The sequence below is a fragment of the Bombus impatiens genome, unplaced genomic scaffold, assembly GCF_000188095.3.
Source record: "Bombus impatiens unplaced genomic scaffold, BIMP_2.2 scf_0080, whole genome shotgun sequence".
Classification (NCBI taxonomy): Eukaryota; Metazoa; Arthropoda; class Insecta; order Hymenoptera; family Apidae; genus Bombus; species Bombus impatiens.
In genome coordinates this window covers 682,567-709,810 of record NT_176499.1, presented here as the reverse complement: position 1 = coordinate 709,810, position 27,244 = coordinate 682,567, and the positions used below count along the sequence as shown (strand labels likewise).

General features: G+C 34.0%; 3 protein-coding genes across 5 annotated transcripts; 2 read left to right on the top strand and 1 right to left on the bottom strand.

Moving 5' to 3' along the window:
• Window positions 1-1,290: 1,290 nt before the first annotated feature.
• On the bottom strand, window positions 1,291-16,753 carry LOC100745884 (probable phospholipid-transporting ATPase IF). 3 transcript variants are annotated; one of them, XM_012394313.3, is made up of 19 exons: window positions 16,285-16,753; window positions 9,050-9,154; window positions 8,723-8,977; window positions 7,795-7,947; window positions 5,992-6,290; window positions 5,678-5,892; window positions 5,207-5,493; window positions 4,953-5,132; window positions 4,595-4,742; window positions 4,379-4,521; window positions 4,043-4,282; window positions 3,819-3,961; window positions 3,576-3,735; window positions 3,194-3,502; window positions 2,931-3,117; window positions 2,711-2,856; window positions 2,533-2,636; window positions 2,226-2,445; window positions 1,291-2,118 (listed from the first exon to the last, which is right to left on the bottom strand). In XM_012394313.3, exons 1-19 carry the CDS (start codon window positions 16,285-16,287, stop codon window positions 2,056-2,058), a joined length of 3,360 nt encoding a protein of 1,119 aa, XP_012249736.1. In that variant the 5' UTR covers window positions 16,288-16,753; the 3' UTR covers window positions 1,291-2,055. The 3 variants fall into 3 exon arrangements, with proteins under 3 accessions (XP_012249736.1, XP_003485770.1, XP_033180752.1); XM_003485722.4 differs by lacking the exon at window positions 16,285-16,753 and adding an exon at window positions 15,393-15,529; XM_033324861.1 differs by lacking the exon at window positions 16,285-16,753 and adding an exon at window positions 9,360-9,378.
• Window positions 9,992-17,681, top strand: LOC100746125 (2-oxoglutarate dehydrogenase, mitochondrial-like). The gene is made up of 17 exons (XM_024372525.2): window positions 9,992-10,442; window positions 11,136-11,242; window positions 11,331-11,612; window positions 11,775-11,985; window positions 12,058-12,235; window positions 12,307-12,422; window positions 12,487-12,626; window positions 12,702-12,847; window positions 12,918-13,107; window positions 13,193-13,414; window positions 13,603-13,879; window positions 13,960-14,045; window positions 14,225-14,545; window positions 14,629-14,913; window positions 14,970-15,262; window positions 15,350-15,978; window positions 17,362-17,681. The coding sequence occupies exons 1-15, from the start codon at window positions 9,992-9,994 to the stop codon at window positions 15,168-15,170; spliced, it is 3,213 nt and encodes a 1,070-aa protein (XP_024228293.1). The 3' UTR covers window positions 15,171-15,262; window positions 15,350-15,978; window positions 17,362-17,681.
• Window positions 17,521-27,244, top strand: LOC100746002 (mitochondrial folate transporter/carrier). Its single transcript, XM_012394315.3, has 6 exons — window positions 17,521-17,961; window positions 22,624-22,777; window positions 22,867-23,119; window positions 23,242-23,355; window positions 23,451-23,596; window positions 26,301-27,244. The coding sequence occupies exons 1-6, from the start codon at window positions 17,802-17,804 to the stop codon at window positions 26,479-26,481; spliced, it is 1,008 nt and encodes a 335-aa protein (XP_012249738.1). The 5' UTR covers window positions 17,521-17,801; the 3' UTR covers window positions 26,482-27,244.

Genomic DNA, 27,244 nt, shown 5'->3' with positions numbered 1-27,244 from the left:
GATTTGGCAAGGACTAAAAGAGGACTCTGTGCAGCGTTCCTATTCCATTATTTACACGGTAACATACGGCTTATGTATCTATCTTTCTCTATGATACAGAATAGACCTTGCATCATCGACGAGGTACAGAATAAACCTAGAGCTTATGAAACTTTTCGTCGCATGTTCTGAAATACCGATCGTGTAAAAAATCAGAAGGTTGCTTTGCCTTCTACAATTTAGAGTAGTGAATTTAGGGATTATCTTGGATCCAACTACCAAAATTGGTAAAGTCAATAGAAGTAAAAAGATGGTAGAAGTAGAAATACTGCCAAAGGCATAGCATTGACGAAGTACAGAATAGACAATCAATGTTTTTCGTGCCCCATGTTTTGGGGATCATCTGACCCCTTATACCATTTTCGCATCACATGCTATATTATCGATTTCATATAATAGTGGTGGGGGTAAGACTTTTAGTGTCTGAACCACGATCATATACATAGGTCTGAAACTTCAATGGAAGAGGTAACTATTTAATATCGGGAGTAGTATTTTACAAATCGACCACCATAAAACGCTACGATCGAGAAGTTAGGATTTTGTATTTAACGCCATCCTTTGGTGAAAGTATTAAAGGTAAAGAATATAAACTAAACTTCAACTTACTAAGTGACTAAATTAAAGTATTTTTTATAACTTGTCACCATTTATCTGAAGTAAGTACATGCGCAATATTTCATTTGGTACAGAAAAATGTCTCTAAATGAGTATTAATTATGAATCTTTATTAAATATGTATCGTTCCCAATAAAAAAGTTTAACAAAATTAGAACTTCCAAATCAAATATGTACACATATATTTAATACTTTTATATCTGATGCGTGTATTTGAAATTAAATTTGTTTTTAGCTTTGTTTAATTTATTAAAAAATTCTGTAACTATCAACACTATTTATAATACATGTAAATAATATCATGTTTAAAATATTCATGATTGAAACATTTCGATGTTTCAACTTACTTTACCAATTTTATTTGTTCAGTTAAATATAATTCTAGCACCCATGACTGTAAATCGTAGAAGGCACAAGAAATACTCTGATTTTTTACACGATCGGTATTTCAGAAGATAGGGGACAAAGTCCCATAAGATGCGAGGTTTATGCTGTATACTTGTCTATGGTATGAATTAAACTTATCTATTTTTTCGGTATGAAATTAATATTTATTTGCAATAAATAGTTTGTGGATCAGTAAAAAAAATATATACATATATTTATCAAATTTTTATTATAAAATTTGGTCGCTTAAAAAATAAAAACGTTCGTATTTCAGTCATAAAGTACAAAAGTACGTATTTTTATCCTATAGTTGTATTCTATATTAATTTACAATCGATAATTGCAGAGACTCATTATATAGAATTATCTTCCTTATAGTATGCTGTGAATTCTGCAACAACATGTGCATTGTATTCACTAAATTATATTGTTCGAAGTGATCAAAGAATTACCTTGGAATCAGTATATAAATACGTAAATTATAAATTGTTTAAGAACGCGACTCCTGAGTCACTCCAAACCGTACATAATCATATTATACGTTCATTAAAATACGGTTTACATTTATTAACAGACTTATCTATACTAGTAACTGTATCGTTACTATACTGCGATTATAATATTTATATGAATACAATGTTTATATAAAAATGCACGTGTCATGAATGAATCTTACTAGTTACTACTAGTTACTACTTTTATCCGAGTTGCAACAATGTTCCATTGTTTTAATCAAGCAATTATAGATATGTACGCGTAACATAATTTTACTAGTACGTTACAACTGGCTTTAGAGTTTAATGATAAACAATGCAATACAATAGTAACGCGTAACATAATTTTACTAGTACGTTACAAATGACTTTGGAGTTTAATGATAAATACATTTATGTATTCTATCCGATGAACGAATGATAAATTAATAAATTAATGAATGACTTACGTTCCTTATGATACGAGAAACAATTTATTAATTTGATTAGAATCGGAGTGCTCCAATCTGGTTCCAGTTTATTTAGCTTTTCGCAATATAAAGTTGAATTTCCATGGGATCGTGTTGAAAAAGCGTTGCGTCTAAAAATATATTACATTGGTTCATTATCGTTAGTTTGGAATATTGACTTATTCGAATGTATGTTATAATATATATATATATATTATATATATGCCTGTAACAGTACGTTTTCCGTGTTATCATTGGTATTATCATTGGTACTATTGTTAGTATACTGCCGCGTTTCTTCATTTCTTCTCATTATACGAACTGGTCTATAGTTGTTGTATATAATGACTAAGCAGTCGGGGATTAGACAAATCATAACAATGACGATGGTTAAGAACCAGAATGTTATCGACGATAATAACGTCGGGAAAACTTTCAGCATATCGCCGTCATATCGTCTGCGAAATAAATGTAAAAGATATCTCAGAGAAATGGGACAAAATTATAGATTTCACAATTGCGAAGTTTGTAATATTCTTACTTACACGTGCACGAATGAATAAAGAATCGCAAATACAAGGAATGTTAGTTCCGATAATGTTACTGATAGTACGAGGGGTAGTGTCCAATAGCAACTACGCAATAGTATCTAAAAATTGGAAATCATAGAGAACTTCGTGTAACGTATTTTCCTATGAAATAAAAATATTATATTTGGTATACCTGCACATTGGCCACTAATGTAACTAAATGAAAAACAAATGTACTAAATGCCCACTGATCTATTGATGTATTATTATGCAGTATAACAGGATTGATGGATATGTACACATGTGACATATAATATATGACAAGGGTATGCCATATAGCTGGAAGAATATATTAGGTTTAGATCGTGAAATCTTCTGAAGTTTGATCATTGTTAATGAATTATCTACTTTACCTAGAGCGCTCCATACAAAAAATTGCCATTTAGTTAATAAATAATTGTGCCGATGTAATTTGTACAAATATGGTTGGCATAATAGTTTATCGGCAGTGAAGTTCTGTTCGAACAATCCGTACGCCAATATCGGCAACGATGTAAATAAGACATTGAAAAGCATTAAGAACAATGCATCGTAAAATGCCTGAAAATACGTAGATCGTAAAATGAAATCATTTGCATATAATTGTAAGTGAACATCTGTTTCAAAATTGTTTTACCTGTGCAGAAAAGCCGCAATATGTGTTGTACAACACTTGCGGTGTAATGAAGATAAAATTCTTGTAAAAAAAATACTGCGTCAAAGTGCTGACTCTTACATAGTACCAATGTCCGTGTACCAGTAGAACCTTTTTTAAAAATTTAAATTTCGCTATCGCGAAATCGGAGCACATAGTCGCTTGTCGACCTTCTTTGCCCATTATTCCGATTCCGACATGGGCTTCTTGTATCATCGAGACATCGTTTCCTCCGTCGCCAACGGCCGCGGTGTGCGGTTTATTCTTTGCTTTTTTAACCAGGCTTACAATCTGCATACATTTAAGAAAATCTTATAAACATTAAAAATCAAAAAGCATTATATAAACATTATAAACATTATACTTGGCTTTTTTGCAATGGCGTTAGCCTGCAACAAACAACTGCATCGCAGGCCATTGCAACTGATCTGAATTGTGCCGCATGGTCCCTTAGTGCAGTTGCAATACTGCAGCCATCGACTAGCAATCCGTATTGTCTGTAAGGTTCGAGGATAATTCTTCGCCTGGAATCGTATGAAACCAAATAGAATAACAGTATGAATTAAAGTTGGAATGATCGTATGAAAAATAATTAAATTGTACCTACTCAAAATTCGTAAGTTTAACTAGACAAGTTTGCCCTATGGTTACTTCTAGCATTCTTAGTACTTCGGTACCACTCTTGAATTGACCACAAAGAAACGCTATATTTTCCGCAGTTTCTGCTTTGTCGCCAGTCAACACCCACACCTAAATAAAAAAGAAATCGTGTGATCTTGACAGAGTCTGTCTTCTTTTTTTCTTCTTGTTCTTGGTATTAATCCTACGAACTTTAATACCGGCTACTTGCAAGCACTCCAATGTTTCCGGCACATCTTCTTGAAGACGATCCTCAACAGCGGTCACACCTAACAGAGTGAGCCCGCTTTCCATCTGATCATAAGCTCGCTGCATGTATACCGCTCGTTCCATTCCAATTATTTGTCTAGCTTGTTCCACTCTCTGTAATAGTCGATCGTATTCGATTTGGCTCATTTTCTTATAGCCAACAACTAGGGTTCGAAGACCTCTCTAAAAAATTTGTTAACGATACATATAGGAAGTAGGAAGTAACGATCGAATTCACAGTAATGAAAGTGCACGAATTTAGTGCAAGAATCGACTAACCATTGAAAAATCGGCCACGTGTGTGATAGCTTCGTTGATTTTGCCTGAGACAATCAGTGGTAACATAGCGGAGTCGGCCCCTTTGCAATATAACCAGAAATCTCCAGCAGTGTCTTTCACTATAACCGACATCCTTTTGCGTTCTATTGACAAAGAATTAGCGATTTAAAAAACCTGCGATTTCATTGACGATTCTATAGATCTTCGAATACTAACCGGAAGTAAATTCTAAAACTTCGAGCTTTTCGTAGGTCAAGATATTCTTATAAATTTTCAACTCTATCACGTCGTTGGTGCATTTTTGGAAGACCACTCCGCATCTGGCACTGGCCTCGACCAAAGCTTTTTCGTCTGCTGATGCTGCCTACCGCATAGTGATCAGATATTTTTAAATGTTCGACCGATAGTCAAATTAGCTTCGCATAAAATATCGATGTTTTCGTACAGCTTTGTCTTTCGTTCGTTATGAATTACGTTAACACGACGTGTCGACGTGTCATATGAAGCGAAAGAATTTTTTATAAAACATATGACAATGTTGATTTATGTTCACCTACGAGACAAATATTTTTACCTGATACTCCGGTAAATTCGGATCCATCAGCAAGGAACTGTTCACCTGCAGGATTTTTTTTTGTTTAAAGCTGGCGCGATATTCCGTGCGTCTAGCGATAACACCGGGCGTCTGACTCGGAGGTGAAATTTGAACCGAGTGGCACAGAGAAAGGCTTATCATAAAATGCCAAATATCTGGCTAGAATTTAATTAAAAACTATATTAAACATGGACTTAAAGGAAGACTTTATTCCATTGTAAATGCGACATTACCTCCCAAGTTTTTAATTGGATTGCTTGATTTTCGTCGCCGTTCGGAGGTAATAAATATAAATTACCATCGCAATCTTTTTCGATATAAACTTTTCCATTGATCGAGGCTCGCCTGAACACCATCAGATTTTCCGTGAGTGTACCGGTCTTGTCCGCGAACAAATATTCGACTTGTCCAAGCTCCTCGTTTAGATCCGACGTGTTGGCCAATGCCGTTTGGTTCGTGACTTCGTCATACATGTCGAGATCCCAGCTGAAGAAAAACGAACCGAGGAATTTTTGTAATTCTGTAACGAGAACAATTGATTGGAACTTGTTAGAAATGTTCCTATTTGTATCGCGATTAAATTGAGATTAATTGTGGCAAGATTTAATCGATAGAATTGCAATTCTGAACGATGATAATTTGGTATCGTACGGCAAAAATATTTTTAGGACGAAGAAAGGATAAAAAAAAAACATGGTTTTTACCTATTGTAACGTACAATGATATCGGCACAATGTAATTGTATAGAATGGTGAAGCTCAGAAAATCTGTAGCCAATGAACCGAAAGTAATGGACTGGATAGTACCAAGGTACGATTCCCACTTCGCATTCGCCTCTGTTATGACTTTCATTACACAAGATTCTAGTACCTCGACCAGAAGTAAGACGATAAACGAGATGATGTGTTTGTTGATGGATCTATAAAGAAACGTTCACTATTTATAGATACTTTTCATTTCACTTAACTATATCAGTTTTCACATTCTATGAGCATTTTGCATTTTTCAATGCGCTTACTTTTCAGCTGTGGAGAATTTGTTGCTCTTTATCTTGGAATTGAGGGACAGTTTTGTATCGTGACCTGTGTAAATCGCACAACCGATAATATAATCTGTGTCTTTTAATCTGGACCCACGAAGCAATAAATTATTAATCGTTAGATGTCCATTGGCTATTTCATTGTTCCCATTATTTATTTCCAGTTTGCCATGAAAAGCATAGAGATCGGACGAAGGATGCTGGCAAGTAACAGTAGCTTCCATAGATGCTATTTGTTGCATGGTCATTTTCGTGAGTATTTTTGGGATCATCACAGCCTAAACAAATAATAGTTCGATAAATATCATCGACACTGCTATTTCAATGTTTTTTATTATGAAATCAGTTCCTTAACACGTTGAATGCCGCAGGGGTCATCGGTGACCGGCGCACCAAGATTAGTAGAAGTACATAATTTGAACAAATGCCAATAGTTATAAATTTTGTATTATTACCATCGTTACCAAAATGATGTGACGAAATTAATGCGGTATAAAACATATAAAAACAGTTTTATTTATACATGAAATATAGATCTATTATCCAGTGGCTGTCGAACATTGGAAATCCCACTTTTACCTGAGTGAACAATAACCCTAAGGAACGTTTCGACTTGAAAGATGTTTGATGGCAATTAAGAGCCTTAACAGTTGAGGTATATAGAACGTGATAGGTGCTGAAGAAACACTCGGATATATTTAACCCCTTGGCCTACACGCTATTTGCTGATCGCGCGTGCCATAGTAAGCAAGAAGTTCGGTCGCGTACCGTGCCATTCATCTGTTCAGCCGTATGCCCGAATTGGCGCAAGATGTATACTTCTTATGACATGTATATTTAGGGGCTACAAAAGGAATTGTGAAATAATAAACAACGTTTGAGGACAAATAGTGCTTTTAAGACGTGTTTTAATAGTGTTTTTAAATTCGTGGTTTTCGCTTATGGCACAAATTCTTTACCACGAGTCTCGCTTGTGGTTATAGACCAAGGGTTTAAACAGTATATTTCTTAACAATTCTCATTTCAAGACGTTTCAAGTATTAACAATTCTCAAAGTTTTCGCTAGGAAAGTGAGGAAAATGGACGTCGCTGTTAATTGGTTAATCTACTAGGTTGGTGGTTGAGGAAGGATGCTAACCGCCCTCGAGAAAAAGTTGCTAGCATCGTATCTGAGAAAAACCCGAGAAAGGATTTCCCGTATTTCTTCGTAATAGATAATAGATCAAGGAAAGCTAAGATTAAGAGATATTTGTTCAGTTTGAAGGACCTTAATTAGAGAAATCGGAAGACTTATAGCGGGTACTTAGGCTAGTTGAAGGTATGCCGACTTTTCGAAGATCTTTCGACATTTAGCAATTATCTTGTCCGAAGAACGGAGCTTTTGTGTAACACGTCCCGGGATAGAAACCGTCGGAAGGTCTGTCGTCGAGTGCTGTTACACAGTAAAGTAACAAATGCTAAATCTTGTGACGGTCCGTTTGTGGATTATGGTTTATCCATACGTTTATCCAACGCGAAGAAACAATATGAGATAATTGATAATCGCGAAAAATAAGTGAATCGAGCGAAATTACACCACAGCGCCATGGAGGTTACCGGTAACCTCAGTGAGATAAATTCATTAATGATGATTATACACCGTACGATACCTCCTGTAGGTGATATTTCAACATTATATTGTATGTATCGCATAATAAAAACTTCATCATGGCGACACGGCCAAACCTTGCGAAACTGACGTGGCATTCAACGTGTTAATTCGATTAAGAAAGAATTACTTGCTTTTAGATTGGTTTCACCATCGAGATTCGATGTGGTGATATAGCAGCGTTCCGTATTATCCGTGCTAAAAAGAAGCAAAAGATCGCAAGGAACATCTTGCTCGCGATACACTTTCACTAAATCTCCAACTACTATTTCTTCACAAGGTACGTTCTAAAAATGTAAAATAAAGAAAAGTCTTTTTAAATTTTCCTCTCCACTTGATTTTTATATTACTACTTTACTTTCGATGTTGTAAATTATTATATCATATTGGTTTATCGTAAAAGGTATGAGAATGTTTACAAACAGACTTAACATCCGTCCCTTCTCGATTTCTATTGTTATCGTACTTTTGATATCTTATCGGTCGTGGTTGTTACAACATTCTTTGTTGTACAAAGTGTAATTTCTGTACTTCGAAGTTTAACTTTCGATTGGTGACAGATAAAAAGATCTTTACAAGAAATTTGTTACAAGAGTGACGTAAATTCTCTACGGAAAGAAAAGTAAATTTTTCAGGGAACCGGTTTAAAATAAGATATTAGTAATTAATTATTTAGCAAATCAAACATCTTTTTCCTTTAATTTCGCTTCTGATCCTTAATACAAGCTATAAAACGTTTTGTTAGATAATATAAATAATATAAATCGAATAATAGCGACGTTCCTATCCTAACAGTGGACACTTTTAGGATTTCACGAAGATGGTAACCACCGTTGAGGGTAACCACCTATATGATTATCAAACAGCCAAAAAATTCTACCAAATGTCCAAATCGGACAAATTGTGAATGTAAACAACTAAATAAAAAAAAAAAAGGACAAAACTTTTAGGATTTGTTTCTGCAGATATGTAAGAATTAATAATTGTTTATACGCGTCGCTCTTCTATCATGCCACCATATCGAATCAATTTTTTCAGATATGCCAATACAATTGCACCAACCTGTACACATTTATTACGGATCACTGTGATGAATGTTCGGTTTATTCGTTTGTCTGCCATGTAACGGTTATAATCTTCGTAGCCTTGCTTACACGCGGTTACAAATACGACGAAACTCAGCGGTAAAATGCTGGTTAACGGAGAAATCGGAGATATTATCATCACAGATATTATTGTCATCATGAGAAAATAAAAATTTGCAATCCGTCTGAACTGCTCAAAGAGATTCTTTGGTAGAAAGTTCCATATTGTGTACTGTAAATGAAGTGATCCAAAAATAAATTACGCACTAGATCGATATTTTAGTTTGCTAATTGTAATACCTACCTTTTTAGAGACTATGTGATTACTCGGAAAAATTGTTTCCTTTGGATCGTTACTCGGGCTAATAGTTATAACCCTATGATCTGCGTACAACGATATTGCGTTGCCCTACGTATACAAAAGCATTTTAATTAATTAGAAAGCCGAAAGCAATAGATTCATAACTTAGATTGTCAATAAACATTTGGTGCACTTGCTTTCACAAAAAGGACCGCGTGGGAAAAGGAATATTGGGTTCTTAGGAAAACTGGCACGCGTAATAATTTCTTCGACTTGAACCATCTTCTGCGAATAAAGTGCAATATTCTTTTACCGAAAGATGTTATGTCAAGTTGCACGTCTATATAGGGCAGGTTAATCAAATCATCTAAGGGTTGCGTGACATGTTGCGTCATTTCATCTCACTTTATCCTGTAATGCCGAATTACTGATTTCTATCTCAAACATTTCTGCGAGAAAGTATCGATAAGAAGCTTGGTGCCATATCAAAAACGTATGGCGAGAACGGCGAGAGAAGTTGCAGCTTTATCAATCGATCTAGTTTCACTGTTTTTCACTGTTTGTTTGAAAAATTTAGGCAAATTTATTTATTACGATTTAAAGTCTTTCTTTGAGGAACGTGTGAATGTACATGCATCCAGCTACAAGCATATATATATTCTGTAAATTCAAACACGAATGATTCTTTCTTTTAAATTATCCTCTTTTAATTTATTGTAAAAGGCAAAGTACTAAATTTGAACTTTGAGAAGTGAGCAATTTCGTACAAGAATTTAAAGAATATTAGCCGAAGTTAGTCGACAGAGCAACCTTCCAAACAGTCAGGTGTCACGATGTTATGATCCCGGGTTCAAATGCGATACGTTTGACGATTAAATTTAAAATTTCGAAAGTGTTTGTACAAAATTTTCAGCATCTTGGTCGCGAATACCATCAAATGGGGACATGTACACGAAATCACAATCTTATAATAGCTTTCGACTTTTCGTCTCATGTGTGAATCGTTTGTTCAAGTCCCGCAATGACCAATATCGGATATTCAAACGTTGCCTATTCGTGCCGTTCGAGCCGCAACAGTCCAAAGTGCGTTTCCACCATGATGACCAGAAAGGCGGTCGTAAGAACAATAGGTACGACTACGTCTTGAACATGAATAACAGTCAGTACTTGGATCACATGTACCAGTTGTGGAGGAAAGATCCGAAGTCCGTCAGCACTTCGTGGGATTCCTATTTTAGATTAACTTATGCTGATAATCTACCGGAGTCAATAGCTTCCAGCTCACAGAAATTCTCCACCTCATCGGGGTATTCATCAGCTTCTAACTTGACAACACCTGCGTCCACTCGAGTTGAATTATCTTCTAATACGAAACCGTCAAATACTGCATTATCAGGTGGTCTTTTCCTTAGAGTTTAATAGCATGTTTATGATAGATTACAATATTCCGTTTATATAAATTACTTGTTACCTATTAAGATTATATACAAACGAAGTTTCATTGTATGTAATATTACGATATGGTTTTTTAAAAAAGCTATACATGTACAGTATACAAGTCTTGGGTCATCTGCGATAGCGGTCTAGCAATGGTAATCCGTCATACTTTCAGGAAATATTTCTACACGGAGTTACATAGAAACAAATCTTTAGATATTTCATTTAACCATACTACTTGTTTGTCGTTTCTGCTAGTTCACGATTTTTTCTAGACACTTCGGTAAATTAAATGTTACAAAACACATATGAGATGATTTAGAGCCAGTATGGAGAGAAGAGCAAGGCAAAGAATATAAATAAATTGTTCGAGATATGTAAAGACATATGTAATGGTAAATAGTAGGATGCGAGTTTATTCAAAAATTGTTTGACAAGAATCGCGAGAGATTTTTTTCTGCGACAGGATAAAATAGAATTACATAAAACGTTAATTATTTCAAATCATTGAATATTCTTTTAGCGAGCTACCAATCATTCTTGAATTAAACATGTACGTAAGTACAAAATATTTTCATTTAGTAGGTGACCGATGACTTTTGCACTGTACTATATTTAAAACAAAATATATCGTCATCTTGTTACCGAATAGCATCAAGTTCTGGAAAGAATCCAGAATCGAAATCCAACGGTGACATGCAAGGTGAACAATTTATAAATGGAGCTCTTGATATTAATGCTACGATTCGAGCTTATCAGGTATCACTCATCAATCGAGACCTAAAGTTAAATTCACCTTAGTAAATCCACTCGAATAGATCGTCAAGTTTGTCTTTATTGGTTTAAGGCACGTGGTCATTTAATAGCTGATACCGATCCACTGGGCATACAAAATCCAGAATCGTATAAGCTTCAAGGCACTTCTAATTTACCACCCGCGATCGTGGTGCGAGAACATTTGAAAGGAATGACCGAGGCTGATATGGACAGAGAATTTCCTCTTGCTCCATTCACCGTGATTGGTGGTCCTAAACGAAATCTTCCTTTGCGCGAAATACTAATGAGATTGAACCAAGTTTATTGTGGTCATTTAGGTCTCGAGTACACCTACATTCACGACCTTGTTGTAGTAAGTATTGTCCCTTAAAGAGAATAAGGAAGAACAAAAAAAAAAAAAAAAAAATAAGTAATTGGATTGTTAAATAAAAGAAAAGTAGCGATTGAAAGGTGTTTGAAACTTAGAAATTACATCGAGTATTATATGAAGAATTACTTCACTAAACCTTTCCAGTTAGATTGGTTGAGACAGAAGTTTGAAGTACCTGGAGCTTGGGAATTACCAGCTGATCATAGAAAATTCATTTGGGTAAACATTATGAGAGCAGTAACGTTCGAAGGCTTTTTGGCGCGAAAATTCCCCACTGAAAAAAGATTCGGTTTGGAGGGTTCCGAAGCTTTCATACCATCGATGATACAGTGCTTAGAAACATCAGCAGAAAATGGTAATAAAATTAATGAATTATTGAAAAAGCTATTTTCATTTGCATCGGCCGAAAGATGTAACATGTTTACAGGAGTAGAAAGCGCTGTGATAGGAATGGCTCATCGAGGACGGTTAAACACCTTGATCAATGTTTGTTTCAAACCGCTGCATCAACTTCTTACTCAGTTTCATTCGATTCCTTTGGAAGGTTTCGGTTCTGGTGACGTAAAGTATCACTTGGGAACACACGCGGAAAGAATTTTAGAAAGGTAAAAATCACGTTATTATATAGTGACGCAATTTACGAAATTATAAATAATTCAACTGAAATTATTTGCAGATCCAAGAAGAAGATTCTTATTTCTATGATGGCTAATCCGTCTCATTTGGAAGCAATCGATCCTGTCGTGGTCGGTCGAGTTCGAGCCGAACAAGTGGAAAAGGACGATGCTAAATGTATGTATGCATCTATGTTGACTGCTGATCAAGAAATTTATGATTAAAAGTTTGTTTATTCCAGTCGGTAAGAAGTCTATGGCTATTTTGGTTCATGGAGATGCCGCCTTTTCGGGGCAAGGTGTTGTTTATGAAACGATGCACTTAACTAATCTGCCAAATTACACGACTGGTGGCGTCCTTCATCTTGTAATTAACAATCAGGTAATGATATCCATTTGTTACTACAATCGAACCTAATAAATGATCAATTGTTTTAACGATATCGATCAAACCTAGATCGGTTTCACCACTGATCCAAGATATTCCCGGTCCAGCGTTCATTGCACGGATGTAGCACGTGTTGTAAATGCCCCTATATTTCACATGCATGCTGACGATCCTGATTTAGTAGCTTATTGTAGCAAAGTTGCTGCAGAGTATAGGTACTTATATGTTCTATTTTTATATCAGTATAGGAATCATTTTTCTGTCACTTGGAAATTAATGATACAGGACAATGTTCCACAACGACGTTGTTCTGGACATCGTGGGATATCGAAGATTCGGACACAACGAATTAGACGAGCCGATGCTTACGCAACCATTAATGTATAAACGTATAAAGACGCATCCGAATGTACTTACCATTTATACGGAAAAGTTGCTCAGAGAAGGAGTTATTACCGAAGCGATTGCAAAAGAAGTGCATACAGATCTGATTACTATTCCATATATTGATAAGTTTTTAGTCGTCCGTTCTATCTCTTACTATTTTTCAATTTGTCTAGGAAACTGAAAAATATTTTGACTACTGCGAAGCAGAGTTTGAAAAGGCGAAAACGATAGACTCGTTGCACTTGAGCGACTGGCACGATATACCGTGGTCTGACTTCTTTGCGAATCAAAGTCCCAACAATAAGATACCATCCACCGGCATCGACATGGAAACCATGAAGACAATTTGTAAAGCAATATCAACTCCTCCCAAAGATATCGATTCTCATAGTCAGGTATACGGTGATTAAATGAATAAACATTAAGGTATGGTTTATTTTTTTTTATGTTTCCGTGTTTCGACATATTAGACATTTCAGTTGTTTTCCTCGATACTAAGAACATACTGATATGCTATCAAAGTATTCTTCGAAAACGTTTGGCTGAGACAGCTATGCCGAAACGATTTAACGTTTTAACGTAGGTGCTGAGGGTAATGGACAAAAGAGCGCAGTTAATGGAAGCTCGGCAAGCAGATTGGGCGATGGGCGAATGCTTAGCGTTTCTCAGTCTGCTGAAAGAAGGTCACCACGTGCGGTTGTCCGGCGAGGACGTCGAGCGAGGCACTTTTTCTCACCGCATTCATATTATTCACGATCAAAATAAAGATAAAACGTTCAAAAATATTCTGCACGATGTGTTTCCAGGACAAGCATTATACACGGTTTCTAACTCTTCGTTGTCGGAATATGGTGTTTGCGGTGAGTCTTGTAAACAGGCAATATCTTTTAAAAAAGCAGTTACGATAAGCAACTGATGAATTGCATGATTATGGGTATAGGATTCGAGTTAGGTTACTCGGCTTACAATCATAACACTTTGACGATGTGGGAAGGCCAGTTTGGTGATTTCGCAAATACGTGTCAGGTAATCGTAATGATACATCATATATACAAAAGATACCCTTTGATTTTGTTGTGAAAGATCAATATATATGTTTTCGAAAAGAACGTTATCATTATCATACATTATCGCTTTTTAATTTGATACAATCTCTTTTATTAAAAGATTATAATTTAAAATTAGGCAAAATTAATTATATTTAGGTTACTATAGACACTCTTTTATGCTCTGGCCAATCGAAATGGGGTAGACAAGTAGGATTAGTTTTACTTTTGCCGCACGGATTGGAAGGTCAGGGACCTGAACATTCGTCTGCGAGACTCGAGCGATATCTCGAGCTTTGCGACGACGATTATATTTATCTTCCGGGTACGGAACCGGGTGCACCCCAAGGAGAGACCGTGGAGCAAATTATGACACGGCAATTATTTGAAATAAATTGGATCATCTGCAATTTAACGACACCCGCAAACCTTTTCCATGCTCTTCGTCGTCAGATTCACATGCCTTTCAGAAAACCACTGGTTAGGCAGATTTTACTCTAACTACATCTATTATTTCTATTATTTACGTAAAACTTGGCATAACCATTTATCTATTCATGCAGTGTATTATGACGCCTAAATCCTTACTACGTCATCCAATGGCTCTATCGTCTTTCTCCGAAATGGAATCTGGCACATCATTTAGACCTATCCTTTCGGATCCTCTTGTCAAACCAGGTAACATACAAAAGGTGTTGATTTGTAGTGGAAAAGTGTTTTACGATTTAGTCAAGGAACGTGAGGAGAAACAATTGGAGGATAAAATAGTTATCATTCGTCTCGAACAATTATGTCCATTCCCGTATCATCTTCTCGCGGAAGAAGTAGCAAAGTATCCGAATTCTAAGGTAAACCAATCTAATTCTTCTTTGTAAGGATCTGGTCACGTGTTTTGTATATTTAGATAATGTGGTTCCAAGAAGAACATAAAAACCAAGGTGGGTATACGTACGTGAGGGACAGGATAGCATTAGCTCTAGGGAAAAAGTTGGAAGAAATAGTCTATGGTGGTAGACCACCATCGGCTGCTCCAGCAACTGGTAGCAAACTGATTTACACGAAAGAGTATAATGATATGATGGCTGATGCTATGAATTTCTCTTGAGCTGCAGTTAGTCGAACGCTAAACAAAAGATATGTCGTTCGCAAAGTGTAAAAATAAAGCAGAGAATGTACGAGATGACCAGATAACATAAAGTACGAATGAATGATTAAACAATCAGAATGAATGTATATATATATTCAACCGTATAATGAATTTCTCCTTGACTTTCGTTTTCTCAGTTTGAATGTCGTCTCTATCGATCAGATGCTCTTTCACACTCACCAAAAGACATAAGTGCTTATAACCAGACTTCTTGTAACATGTGCAAATCCATCTACCAAGGTGATTCCACATTGTACTTTTCTTTCACTGAGTGTTTATTCTGATTCAGAATTACTGTGATATAACAAGTGAGGCAGACGATTATGCGACGTGTAAAGTACAACTGAGCTTGAGAACTGAATAGTGTTAATAGTCAGAATAGCTTACACACACACACATATAAATATATGCTGAGATTATATTTATGGATCAAACATCTTTATTCTTATATACCATTGTAATGCTTTTTGAGTGATGAAAATCTGATTGTGTGTTGTAATTTGTGAACCAATATTGTGTACATTATTTTTTAAAATTTTATATCAAATAAATATGTAAAATGGATATAGTCGTTTGCGTTATTCCTGCCGAATATCGCATATGCATTAAACTATAATTAATGAAAACATCAATGCATTCTGAATAGATTTCTTTAGAGCCTTGAATACGTTAAAAATCTTGAAAAGTATAATCAATTAATGTGACCTCGTGTTTATAGATTTTTAACGAGAAGCAATTATATGTGGGCGACCCTGAACCTTCAGCAGTAAGCCACTTTATATATCTTCAATTATTGTCAATATTTTAGTATTTTGCATACCATATAAATATGGACGTATGTCGATAGTGAAATAATTACGCGATTAATTTATCGTGAATAATTTATCCCAGCTTACTTTTACCATCTAGAACGGACGTATGTATATGATTAGATTTGGTAAAATGCCAATAAAAAATTTATTTCTAAGGAAATCGTAAATCTATCAAACGTTTCTTCGTATTTTGCTTCTTTCGATTCTCAAGAAACATATTTCCTTTAATAAAAAGATTACGTAAAGTACAAGGTTCTTACCATTCTGCATATAAGCTTTGACACCAATGACCCACCGTTGTAGAAACTTTCTTTTTCTAGTTAAATGAAATGTTTTCTTCGTTATTTTATTTAATTAATTATTCATTTACTTATCTATCAACATATAATTATACAATTCTTATATAATTCTAACCACATTATCCACTGACTGTCACTTAAATCTTACAATATATAAAAACTTTCAGTCATGTGTTGTTTCCGTTTGCAATTCTGAGCACTGAAATTTATTTAATTAACAGAATATATTAACAATTCATAACATATTTTACACAACATTTTAACAACGACATGGATAATTACTTCTAAAAATTCTAGCAAATATAATACTAAGTACAGTGTTTGTTGAATTAAAAATTAAACGTACTTATACAAATGACTTTTTTAACGCTTCACTAAACAAAATACACAGCAAACTGAATTGTTCAATACACTGACTGCTAATATAAGAGAGGATAGTAACTGAGATATTATATCGTGACAGTGGGTAAAAAAACTGTTATCCGTTCATCACCAATCGCCAATATATGTTTCATCCTATCAGACATTCAAAGATAAGCAATTTTTAACGTTATCGAACGGGCGTTCTGTTATCTAGCTTACCTTCTTTGCTAGATTCGTTAATCAATACTTGTAATTTTATCTAAAATTTAATTTATTGAGAAATTTGCCTGACAGTATAGAAGTAATTCAAAATTTATTATCTTTAAGAAGGTTTATATTAATTAGGTATAAATTTACATTTTAGCAAAGTATTTTTTTATTTTCTAAAATACGTAATGAAAAATATTTTCAAATATTTTCCAGATGTCCCACCTTCATCATTTTCACTGTTCTATAAGTTATATTATTAATACTAGAACTATCACTACAATGAATAAAGTGACCAATTCGTAACTTTTCATAGAAATTTTGTAGATAGATATACATACATACATTTTGATTAGGATACATACAGAATTTGAATGACTTTTCATGAAACGTAAAGATGAAAGCTATAATGTTTCAATTTAAATTTCTCTGGTACAAAGTAATTAAGTAATCTTAAAAAAGTTAAAGATGATCGTTTTCAAGTGGTGGTAGAGAACGGCGCGCGTTTATAGTTTGCATTGAATTTCCCGCGACAGGAGTTTCTGTTTCCTCTTAATCAGAAAGATGGCACATGTTGGAAAGAGGTAGTTGAACGTAGAGGGAGGTGGTGCGCAGAGCATTCAACGCGAATAGTCGCCGAGTCAGTCATTAGTCTGCGTTCGGTGCGCGTTACGTCCTTTTGCGTTACATAATCAGTTAAAAGGAGAAAGCGAGACGGAAGAACGTATCAAACCGAAGAAGCGATTTCGGCTGTGTCTCGCGTTACCGCAAACGCAACGGCACTGCCTGCCGCGGATCAAGAGATATGCCGCAGAGTGGAGACGAATATTGCTAGCGTTGTAAAGGATGCAACTGGATTTTCCACTGACGGATCGATAACGAACGACGAGCAGTTTGACACGGGTAAAATGTCGACAATAAAGTCGAGTGGTGGTTCACCGGGGACCGCTCGTGTTTTGCCCGTGTTGAGCCACTTTAAGTACGAACATCTCGTTGCTGGTGTATCCGGTGGCGTGGTTTCCACGCTGATGTTGCATCCTTTAGATTTGATCAAGACCAGATTTGCAGGTAAGTAAATTCGAGTGTGTCTTTGCTGACGACATAACGGCTGTGCATGCAAATGGCGGGTACGAATTCAATTTATTCGATATATGCACGTGGTAAACGTGCTATATTGTATATTTATACGTGCTAGAAACAGAAAATTTTCCCCTATGTTCTGCTTTTATTCTGTGACTCACACAGTCTGACATTATGCGGCTTATGTTATAATCGTTGTATAAAATGAATATCTCGATAGTTGAATTGTTTAATTACAGAGAATCGAAGAGAATATTGTAATAATTATATTCGTAAGTGAAATCATTTTCAAAACAAATGGTGCTATTTGCCATGACAATTTTATTTTATTTTAATTTTCGAATGTTTCTTCACGAAATACCTATGTTTCTATTTTTATGTTTTCTAAAATACCGCATATTCCATCTAACATAAGTTTTGTTATGGATTCATTGATGATACATTGTTAATCTAAAATAGTATTGTCGCATAAGTAATTTCTATAATAAATGATCTGATAAAAATTTCTTGAATAATTTCTCTAATATTAATTTTTGCAAATTTGGTGCAAATACATTCTATATTTAAACTTGTCATGAGGAAAACCGGGAAGCAAGATACTAAGTCTGATATTAATCATTCTTTGTTGGTAGATAGTCGGTTCAATTTTATATACATATATACATATATATAGAAGTAGTTCGAAATAACGTGTAGGTTCGTTAACACATTGAGTAGCGATAATTACATTCAAAAGAATATAATAAAAAACTGTGACGTCTACGGTCGACGCTCTTATCAGTTTGGCCGACAAGGTCGAACAAGAAAAGCACGTGGCGTTATTATGAAGAATAAAAAGTATTTTTGACCGGCTTAAAGACAGAGACAAACGATGTCCCTTAACTTTGCATTATAAATACTGAATGTTGCACGCGACGGGAAGTGACGTTTATTAACATCGATTTTTGTTATTTAATTCCTTTAAATAAAATTCTTTCTATTTACAAATTATGATCGAATATATTTATGCATTGTTATGTGATTACATATTTTTAATTACAGTACATTGTTTACTTTGCAATTTACCTTACTTCACTGAACTCCCGGTAAAACTTAAACTACTTCTGCTATTTTACTTTGACTTCGTATTTAACTGAACTGAAGATTGTGTTAATTGGTGTGAATCTTCATGATACATTTATGGTAAAAATTAGCTAATGATCGATACCACATATATGTACACATGGTTATTCACTTTACTCAGAATCCGCGCTCGCGAGAACATATGAGAATGGCAACAGTGTAACATGTACGCTTACTACTGCAATAAAATGTCGATCGTCATCTACGAGCTGTTACTAGAAGTATAATTAGAAATTGAAATTTGATTGTCGCCGAAGGACTTTAAATTTGATGTCACTATAAGGACAGGACTATCACTGAGAAAACTAGCTTCGCGTTTTCGCTCGACGATTTTATGTCCCTGCGTGCTCCTGAAATTTCGAAGCAAGCAAGTGCAACCGGTTTTGATATCTTGGATTATGGTACCAACGAACTACAATTAAATTTTCACGTTATTATAAACGTTATTATATGGAGAGTCCTTTTATATCTTGTTTGGTAATTTTCATTTTTAACATATTTAATATTCTCTGCGTCATACTTTAAAATTTATTAACAATCATTCTCCATAAATTGGCCGCTTTACCTGATTTTAGATCGTTCTACTGTGATTGAAATCGCTGCTCCGATGTAAGAATAGGAAAACAATTGAGATACAATAAAATACTTCATAGAAGTCATACGTAGACAGATCAGTTTAAAAAAATAGACCTCCGTCGTTAGCCGACTAGTTCGAACGGACCCAGGTACTGCAGTACGAGGGTTAAATTTATTTGTATTCTTCTGAAATAATCTGTCTAAATATGAATTTTGTGAAATGTCTTACTATATCCCAATCGCTTTTCTTGTTCCCTATTCTTACATTCGACATATCCACAACAGAACGATCCAAAATTAGGTAATAGCGATCATAAATTTTGAAATACAACGTAGAAGAAAATTACCAAACGAGATATAAAAAGGGTCTTCAAGAAAGTGAACAATTTTATTGTAATTCGTTAGCGATGATAATTTCATTATGATTCGATCGTTCAAACAGTTGAATACAATTTTAGACAAAAAAAAATTGAATTGTAATTACATTCAGGTAGACATAATTTAAGATATCAAAATCAGGTGCGTTTGCTTGCTTCGAAGCCTCAAGCACGTAAGGACATGAAATCATCGAGCGAAAATACGAAGCTAACTTTCTCAGCGATCATCTTCTCCTTATAGTGACATCAAATTTAAGTCCTTCGACGTCAACCAACAAAAACCGCTCTGCGTCCTCGCCTAATTTTATTTCTAGTAACAGCTCATAGATGGCGAGCGACATTTGATTACAGTAGTAAGCGTACATGTTACACTGTTTCCATTCTTATGTCTCGTGAGCGCGGGTTTCGAGTTAGGTGGATATCCTGTATAGCCTAATTGTCATGCGAATAATATAACAAAATTTGCAAGAGTGCATAAAATTTAGATTATATAATAATCTTAAAATACACGAATGATGTACCTCGAAATGAAATGGAAAGTTATGGTTAACTTTCAACCACATTTAGGAATGGAAAGTAGACATTCCTGTAGTTAAATTGACTTAAAGAATATCTTTGTTTCACGTTGTTGCGAATCTTACTGTTAGTGCCTTATTAACATTTCTGTTCGGTCATTACGACTATACTGCTTCTCAAATGTAAGAATTTCCAGGAGAAGTCGAATTTTCCGAAAATTTTTTTTGTTACCTTGTATTGACATTTATTGTTAACATTATACTGTTATGTTCAAATTATTTAAAGATTACATACTCGGAATCGACCAGTTTATCGCTAATGATATTCAATACAAGGAGCAACGGTCACAGTTTCGTATTTCTGTTTTTCCACGTATTTAACTTCGGTCTGACGAACTCAAAGTAATTCAAATATTTATTGCATCATGCATATTAAGAAATATATTTCGATGTACTAATATAATTTCTGTTAGTTCATCGGTTTTGTTTACATCAAGAATCAAAGATCTTTTTTAGGAATAGTTGAAACGTTTTTATATGAAGGAGTATTAAGATATGATGTGAACTTAAAGAAAGAGTTTATTTCAACGTAGCTACGTAATTTCTGTTAATTAACGTTATAAAACGAATTTTAAAAGATTTCGTAGCATATTTGATTCGAAAGTAGCAACTTATTTAAGCATAATCGAAACTTTCGCGTATAATGAAGCGTTAAGATGATAGGATCTTAAACAGAAGCTTATTTCATCGTAATTTTTTATCTCGCTATCATCAAAAGACTTATGATGTCCTCATAGGACTCGTTCTTTGTCGTATTTTCGTCGTAAAATCCGTTGGCTACATACCAAGAAATTGCAAGAAATTCCACAGATTGCGTCATACGCACGTGAGCCCGAACAATTTACATTTTAATGTTTTTCTCATGATCAAAGTTTCGTCTCGTGTGGCGAAATGAAGTAGATAATTGAATTGTTTGGTTCACAATAACTACACTAAAAACGTGAAATTTATTAAAAATAATTAGGTGATCATTTCGTTTGAGACAAAGAGAGATTACTTTTAATTCCGTATGTTTCCTGATATCGTGTAAAGTAACGTTACTATTTGATCGTCCTATAAATAATTATCTTTTTTTGAAAATTGAACGATGAATTTCGTCAGACCAGAAACTTCATAAATTAGAATAGAAAGTTTATCTGAAAGATGGTAATAGAAATTAGGAAAAATTAAGTTCATAATAAGTAGTACACATACCGCAAAAATGCATTATTCTATTATTAATTATACATATTAATAATCTAATCGAAACATTATTAATTTTAACTATTAACCTAATATTATTATGGAAATTCACGTCCAGACGTAAATAGAGAATGTCATCTTCTTAGTGATTCCGAATAAGTTTCATTTCTCTTCATACATATGTGTATGAAATAAAATTAGCGTAGTACATACAAGCGTAAGATGTTTGCAGAAACTGTTGACAATTTAATTCCCACGAAAAAATACAGTGGTAAATGTTGTAGAAAGGCTTGTTAATTATTCTGTTTAAAAGTATTTTGCAATGTTGCAATGGTGGCTGTGTAATACGTTTAGAAATATGTGGACACATCGATAATTTACCGCAACAAACATCTTCCTGAACACAAAGAATAATGAAGAATCGTCTTTTTGTGCCTGTGGCGAATGAATTAAACTCAACACGATATAGATTATTGTTTGTTGGAAAGGAATTCGTCGAAATATCTAGTGCAATGCAATTAAGAGTAAAATACGATTTCTATTATATATCAAAATGTCACAAGATTGAAGTTGCAATACGCTCATTAGATAAATTATGACACGTGATGCGAGAAAAAATAATTAGATTTTGCTTATCATTTGGCTGCTCTTTACGTTATCGTCACGAGTTGAACGAAAAGAAATAGCGAACGTTATCTGGACAATGGTATCAGTTAGAAGAATTGTACGTATTAGCAGTTCGTCATGCTCTGTCTAGTTGCACCTTCCTCCTGGAATCCTGGAAACAAGATGTACTCATCACTCTATTCTTTTTGCAGTTAGCGATGGTCACTCACGCGTGGGCCCACAATACAAAAGCCTTAAAAGCGCAGTAATGCAAATTATTAAGACTGAGGGAGTGAAAGGTCTTTACAGAGGGGTAACGCCAAATGTCTTAGGATCTGGCGGTGCATGGGGTTGCTACTTCTTTTTGTAAGAATTTTAAATTATTTAAATACTTTTATAAGAAAAGATTTTAATGTAATCCTTGTTAATAATATATGAAACTTGCTTTTGTTTAGCTATAATACCATTAAAACATGGATCCAAGGTGGAAATAGTAGGAAGCCGTTAGGACCATCGTTGCACATGTTCGCTGCGGCAGACGCTGGAATTCTTACTTTAGTTATGACAAATCCACTTTGGGTAGTAAAAACACGTTTGTGTTTGCAGTACATGGACGATAAACATCTTCCAGAAACACTTAGATACAATGGAATGGTAGATGCAATTAAAAAGATATATAGAACCGAAGGATTCAGAGGCTTGTATCGGGTAAATGAATTTCCTTTTAGTGAAGAGGGAACATTAGATTTTAATTTGATTCTCCTTTTTAAATGTATTCATTAAACTATAGTAAAATATAATATAAAATTTTATAAAACGTATGTTTACAGGGATTTGTACCTGGAATGTTTGGTGTTTCGCACGGTGCTATCCAATTTATGGTGTACGAAGAACTGAAAAATTGGTACAATAATTACTTGAATGTACCGATTGACAGCAAACTGGTAAGTCTAATGTGCAATTATACATATACGTTGAATTGATTTGACATTTAAAACACAATCCTGAAAAAATATTATCTTTATTTTTATATTTACAGAGCACATGGGAATATATCAACTTCGCGGCGGTTTCAAAATTAATTGCCGCCGCCTCGACTTATCCTTATCAAGTTGTTAGAGCACGACTTCAAGATCATCACCACAACTATAATGGCAGCGTTCATTGCATTCAATCAATATGGAGGTCAGAAGGAATAAAGGGTTTTTATAAAGGCTTATCTCCCTACCTTTTACACGTTACACCAAATATATGTTTAATTATAGTAATTTATGAAACATTTTCTAATGTGCCTACAAACTCTCATTGATTCCTTAGATTACACTAATCTAAAATTATTAAAGGTAGAAGAAAATAAGAACATATTAATCTCATTTAAATATTTTATAATTTTCTAAAGTAGAATTATGCTTTGATATTGAATTTTCCCAGCCCTAAGTATGATTTGTAAATCAACAAAGGTAATCTGGAGGTAATTATTATTTGAGACGGTCATATGTTGGTTGTATTTTAAAACTTTTACCTTTTTTTTCATTAGAGGTACATTTGGAACAGTATTATTAGAAAAAAGATTCTTTTCCCGTATATATTTTTATACAAATGGCAAAGCAGTACATTAGTTTTATTCTGGAAGTGCCAACTTTTACCAAACTATTTTATGTTCTTAATTGGCATCAATGAATTAAAGAAAGTGTTGTTCGTTAACGTTTAATATTTTGTTTAATAAGACATATATTTCAGTAGTGTAACTCAAAAAGGTAGTTCTATAGTATATATAACAAATGTAACTACTCGAATTATTTAGAAAATATTTTTGGGAATTCCTTTTTGAAAAGAAACTTATGTAGCAAACAATATTATTGGGAATAGTTTTATTGTTCTTAATAATAGCATTTTATTGGAGTTTTTGAATGCTAAATGCCTTCATGTTATAGGGATAGACTTTCAATTTATTTAAACTTATTTTTAAGAATACCAATCCACTAGTTTTTTTGTTACTGGAACAATTAAAAACAGTCTCTAACGTTATCTTATTATGATCATGTTATATACTAGTTGACTGTTTCATATAATAACGGAATACTTTAAGAACATAGCGAACAAATGATATTTCTTGACATCAAAAACAGTTGTTAATTTTATTTTTTGAACATACAGTAATTTATAGAGATCAAGCATATATTTTATTTATTCTATATTTCGCGCATATAGAACAATTTTATTTGCTTTTGTAACGCGCGAGAAGAGGAACGAAATTTATAAATTCTATGGAAGATTAAATTATTTTTCTTATTAGGAATTTTTCTTTGGGCTGGCACTCAAAAGTTCATAATATCTATCATGTATATCAATATCTTCTTTTTAAGATGAAATTATATTTTAATAGTTTTATTGCCATAAATTAATATTGTTTGTAAGTGCATTAAGATTGACTCAAAGAAAAAGCTTGTACCTTCTCGTTTTATTGTAAAAATGTAACTGGCGAAAGGTACAACATGTAACAAAGGATAGAAAATATCAAAAGTCGCATGATTGTATAAATAACAAATCATGCGTACACCTGAAACTACAGTAAACAATTTTTTAGTGCGAATGTGTTAAAATAAATAGATCAATTACAAATCCTCGCGTCATAATGCAAGTCATAATGTTGATAGCAAATTTCGATTAAAAGTAAATGAAATGAAAACATACGTGGGAATGTAATAATTATCTACAGTTTAATTATTATTTATGTTATATTTCTGTATGGAATGAATATGTACCTCCTTCCGAAAAATCAATAGACAAATGTTGCAAAGTTTATAGAGTCTGGTACTCAGTGCAACTGATGATATGGCAATAAAATTCAATGTCCTTGCAATTTTCAAAATAGTAGGTTCAATTTATTTATATGTATTTCTAATTGTGACTAGGATTCATTATTTAAAGACTATGAATGACCTAATAAACATTGGCAGCAACATTTAATTGTTTCTCATTATAAACTAGCTGTTGGATCATTTAGCTTTTAATGGTTATGCATGATGTTTGTAGAGCTTAATGGAGAAAAAAGATATTTGTTGAACGATTGGGAATCTGGAGAATGTATCCCAGCTTTCTATCGGCTGTTCAAATATTTTCCTTCGAATTAGATGATTGTGGCGATCATCTTATTTTTTTCCTCCTTGACTAAATTTTCTAATGAATTAATTGCTGTGGCAGGACCACAGTTAACGCGCGAACAATATGTAAGAGAGCAATGTGTTTACGTGTATGTTTAGGTGAGTGTTGTGTGTACGTGAGACATGGAATGTAATTACAATTAGACGGATCATTTGTTAAACCATCAGCGGTACGATTTTTGGACGTTTGTGTATGATTTATGAAGTTGTATGTGTCTCTAAACTTATCAAAGTGAAACCATCTGAATGAGAAATAAACTACGTAGAATTGGAATTGTCTAGATTTTGAGAAACTCCTTCACCCACTTTTTTCATTTTACACACAATTGTATACAATTCTTTATCAAACTAAGTTACAAAAGTGTCGAAAAGTAATTCTGATGATCGATGAACGAATAAGAACATTAATTGAAATATACAATGGAGTTGTATAATGCTGTTATCTTTGACGTTGAACAATAAAAGTATGTGCAACGTTTACGATAATCGTTGTCAATACATGATTATCGCTTATAATTCTCGTGGCGTACAGTTATTTCCTTTTCGATAAAGAAAAACAGTGGGACAGAGAGGTGCTTTGATTAATGAATCACGACAAGAATCGTACACCGGTCTGTAATGCGAATGAAAACGTACATTGTAGCCTATTGAGAAAGTTCTATGCAATAAATAATGAAAACAGAAGAAGCAAATAACGAAAGAGTATTGCTGGTGGTTAATTGCAGGTATGAGGGGTGGCGAGGCTTTTACAAGGGTCTAAGTGCGAACCTGACCAGGGTGACTCCAGCGACTGTGATTACATTCTTGGTATACGAAAATGTGTCTCACTATCTGCAACATAGAAAAACGATGGATCAAGACCGAACTTTGCCAATTTTGATCAAGAATGTAGAAGAGAGTAACTAATTTAGGAATTACCTTGTAAAAAGATCCACTGTCATTTTAAGAAATCGACTCGAAGGTTTTATTTGATCAAACCAGCTAACACAAATGCTTTTACGATCTGTCGGTGAAAATTCTTAGGTAAATTATTATAGCATAGAATAGAATGCATTTAATCAATATGCAAGCAAAATTTATGCTGACGTCGACGACTAGATTTCCGTTTTCCAGTGCATTATTCTATGTTCATGAATCTGTGTTGTTGATCATCATTGTCCATACATTGTTACTGTGAAAAACAATTGTGAATACAGAGACAAGATTTCCCGTTATTAATTAAGACTTTTGTTAATTTTACGGAACTTTGTACGTCGCCGTAATGAAATTACTTTAAACAAATTGCGAACGCACATGACCTATACATTCTTAACGATACTTTCTCGACTCAAAGTTCGAGCTTTATTCGAAATGTGTATAATGTCCTTTCTCGATAATTCGGAACGAACTAGTTTCCATGATATTTTTCTCTCCATAGTTTCTAAGTAGTCTTATTTCATTTTCTTGTTGTTGATATTTGATGTCAATTTAGACAAATCGCTTTATGTGCATATACTATTCTCGCAGCGATAGTAGTATGCTATGCGAAACTTTCGATTTGAAGCTCCTAATTTATAAAAAAAACTTGGAAATATTCCTCGAAGCGAAAATAAATCATGCGAATATGGAGTACGAGAAGGAACATATGTATTTTCAATTCAATAAATATTGCAATACTATTACACAAAAA

What these genes read in the sequence shown, in the direction of transcription:
- LOC100746002 (XM_012394315.3), top strand. Translation starts at nt 17,802, where the DNA reads ATGTCGACAATAAAGTCGAGTGGTGGTTCACCGGGGACCGCTCGTGTT. An exon ending in GATTCAGAGGCTTGTATCGG is followed by an intron (nt 23,120 to 23,241) that starts GTAAATGAATTT and finishes GTATGTTTACAG; the next exon opens with GGATTTGTACCTGGAATGTT. An exon ending in TACCGATTGACAGCAAACTG is followed by an intron (nt 23,356 to 23,450) that starts GTAAGTCTAATG and finishes TTATATTTACAG; the next exon opens with AGCACATGGGAATATATCAA.
- LOC100746125 (XM_024372525.2), top strand. Translation starts at nt 9,992, where the DNA reads ATGTACACGAAATCACAATCTTATAATAGCTTTCGACTTTTCGTCTCA. An exon ending in ACATTCACGACCTTGTTGTA is followed by an intron (nt 11,613 to 11,774) that starts GTAAGTATTGTC and finishes AAACCTTTCCAG; the next exon opens with TTAGATTGGTTGAGACAGAA. An exon ending in ATATCGATTCTCATAGTCAG is followed by an intron (nt 13,415 to 13,602) that starts GTATACGGTGAT and finishes GTTTTAACGTAG; the next exon opens with GTGCTGAGGGTAATGGACAA.
- LOC100745884 (XM_003485722.4), bottom strand. Translation starts at nt 15,464, where the DNA reads ATGTGGAATCACCTTGGTAGATGGATTTGCACATGTTACAAGAAGTCT. An exon ending in GTTAAACTTACGAATTTTGA is followed by an intron (nt 3,736 to 3,818) that starts GTAGGTACAATT and finishes ATACGATTCCAG; the next exon opens with GCGAAGAATTATCCTCGAAC. An exon ending in CTTTATTCATTCGTGCACGT is followed by an intron (nt 2,446 to 2,532) that starts GTAAGTAAGAAT and finishes TTTATTTCGCAG; the next exon opens with ACGATATGACGGCGATATGC.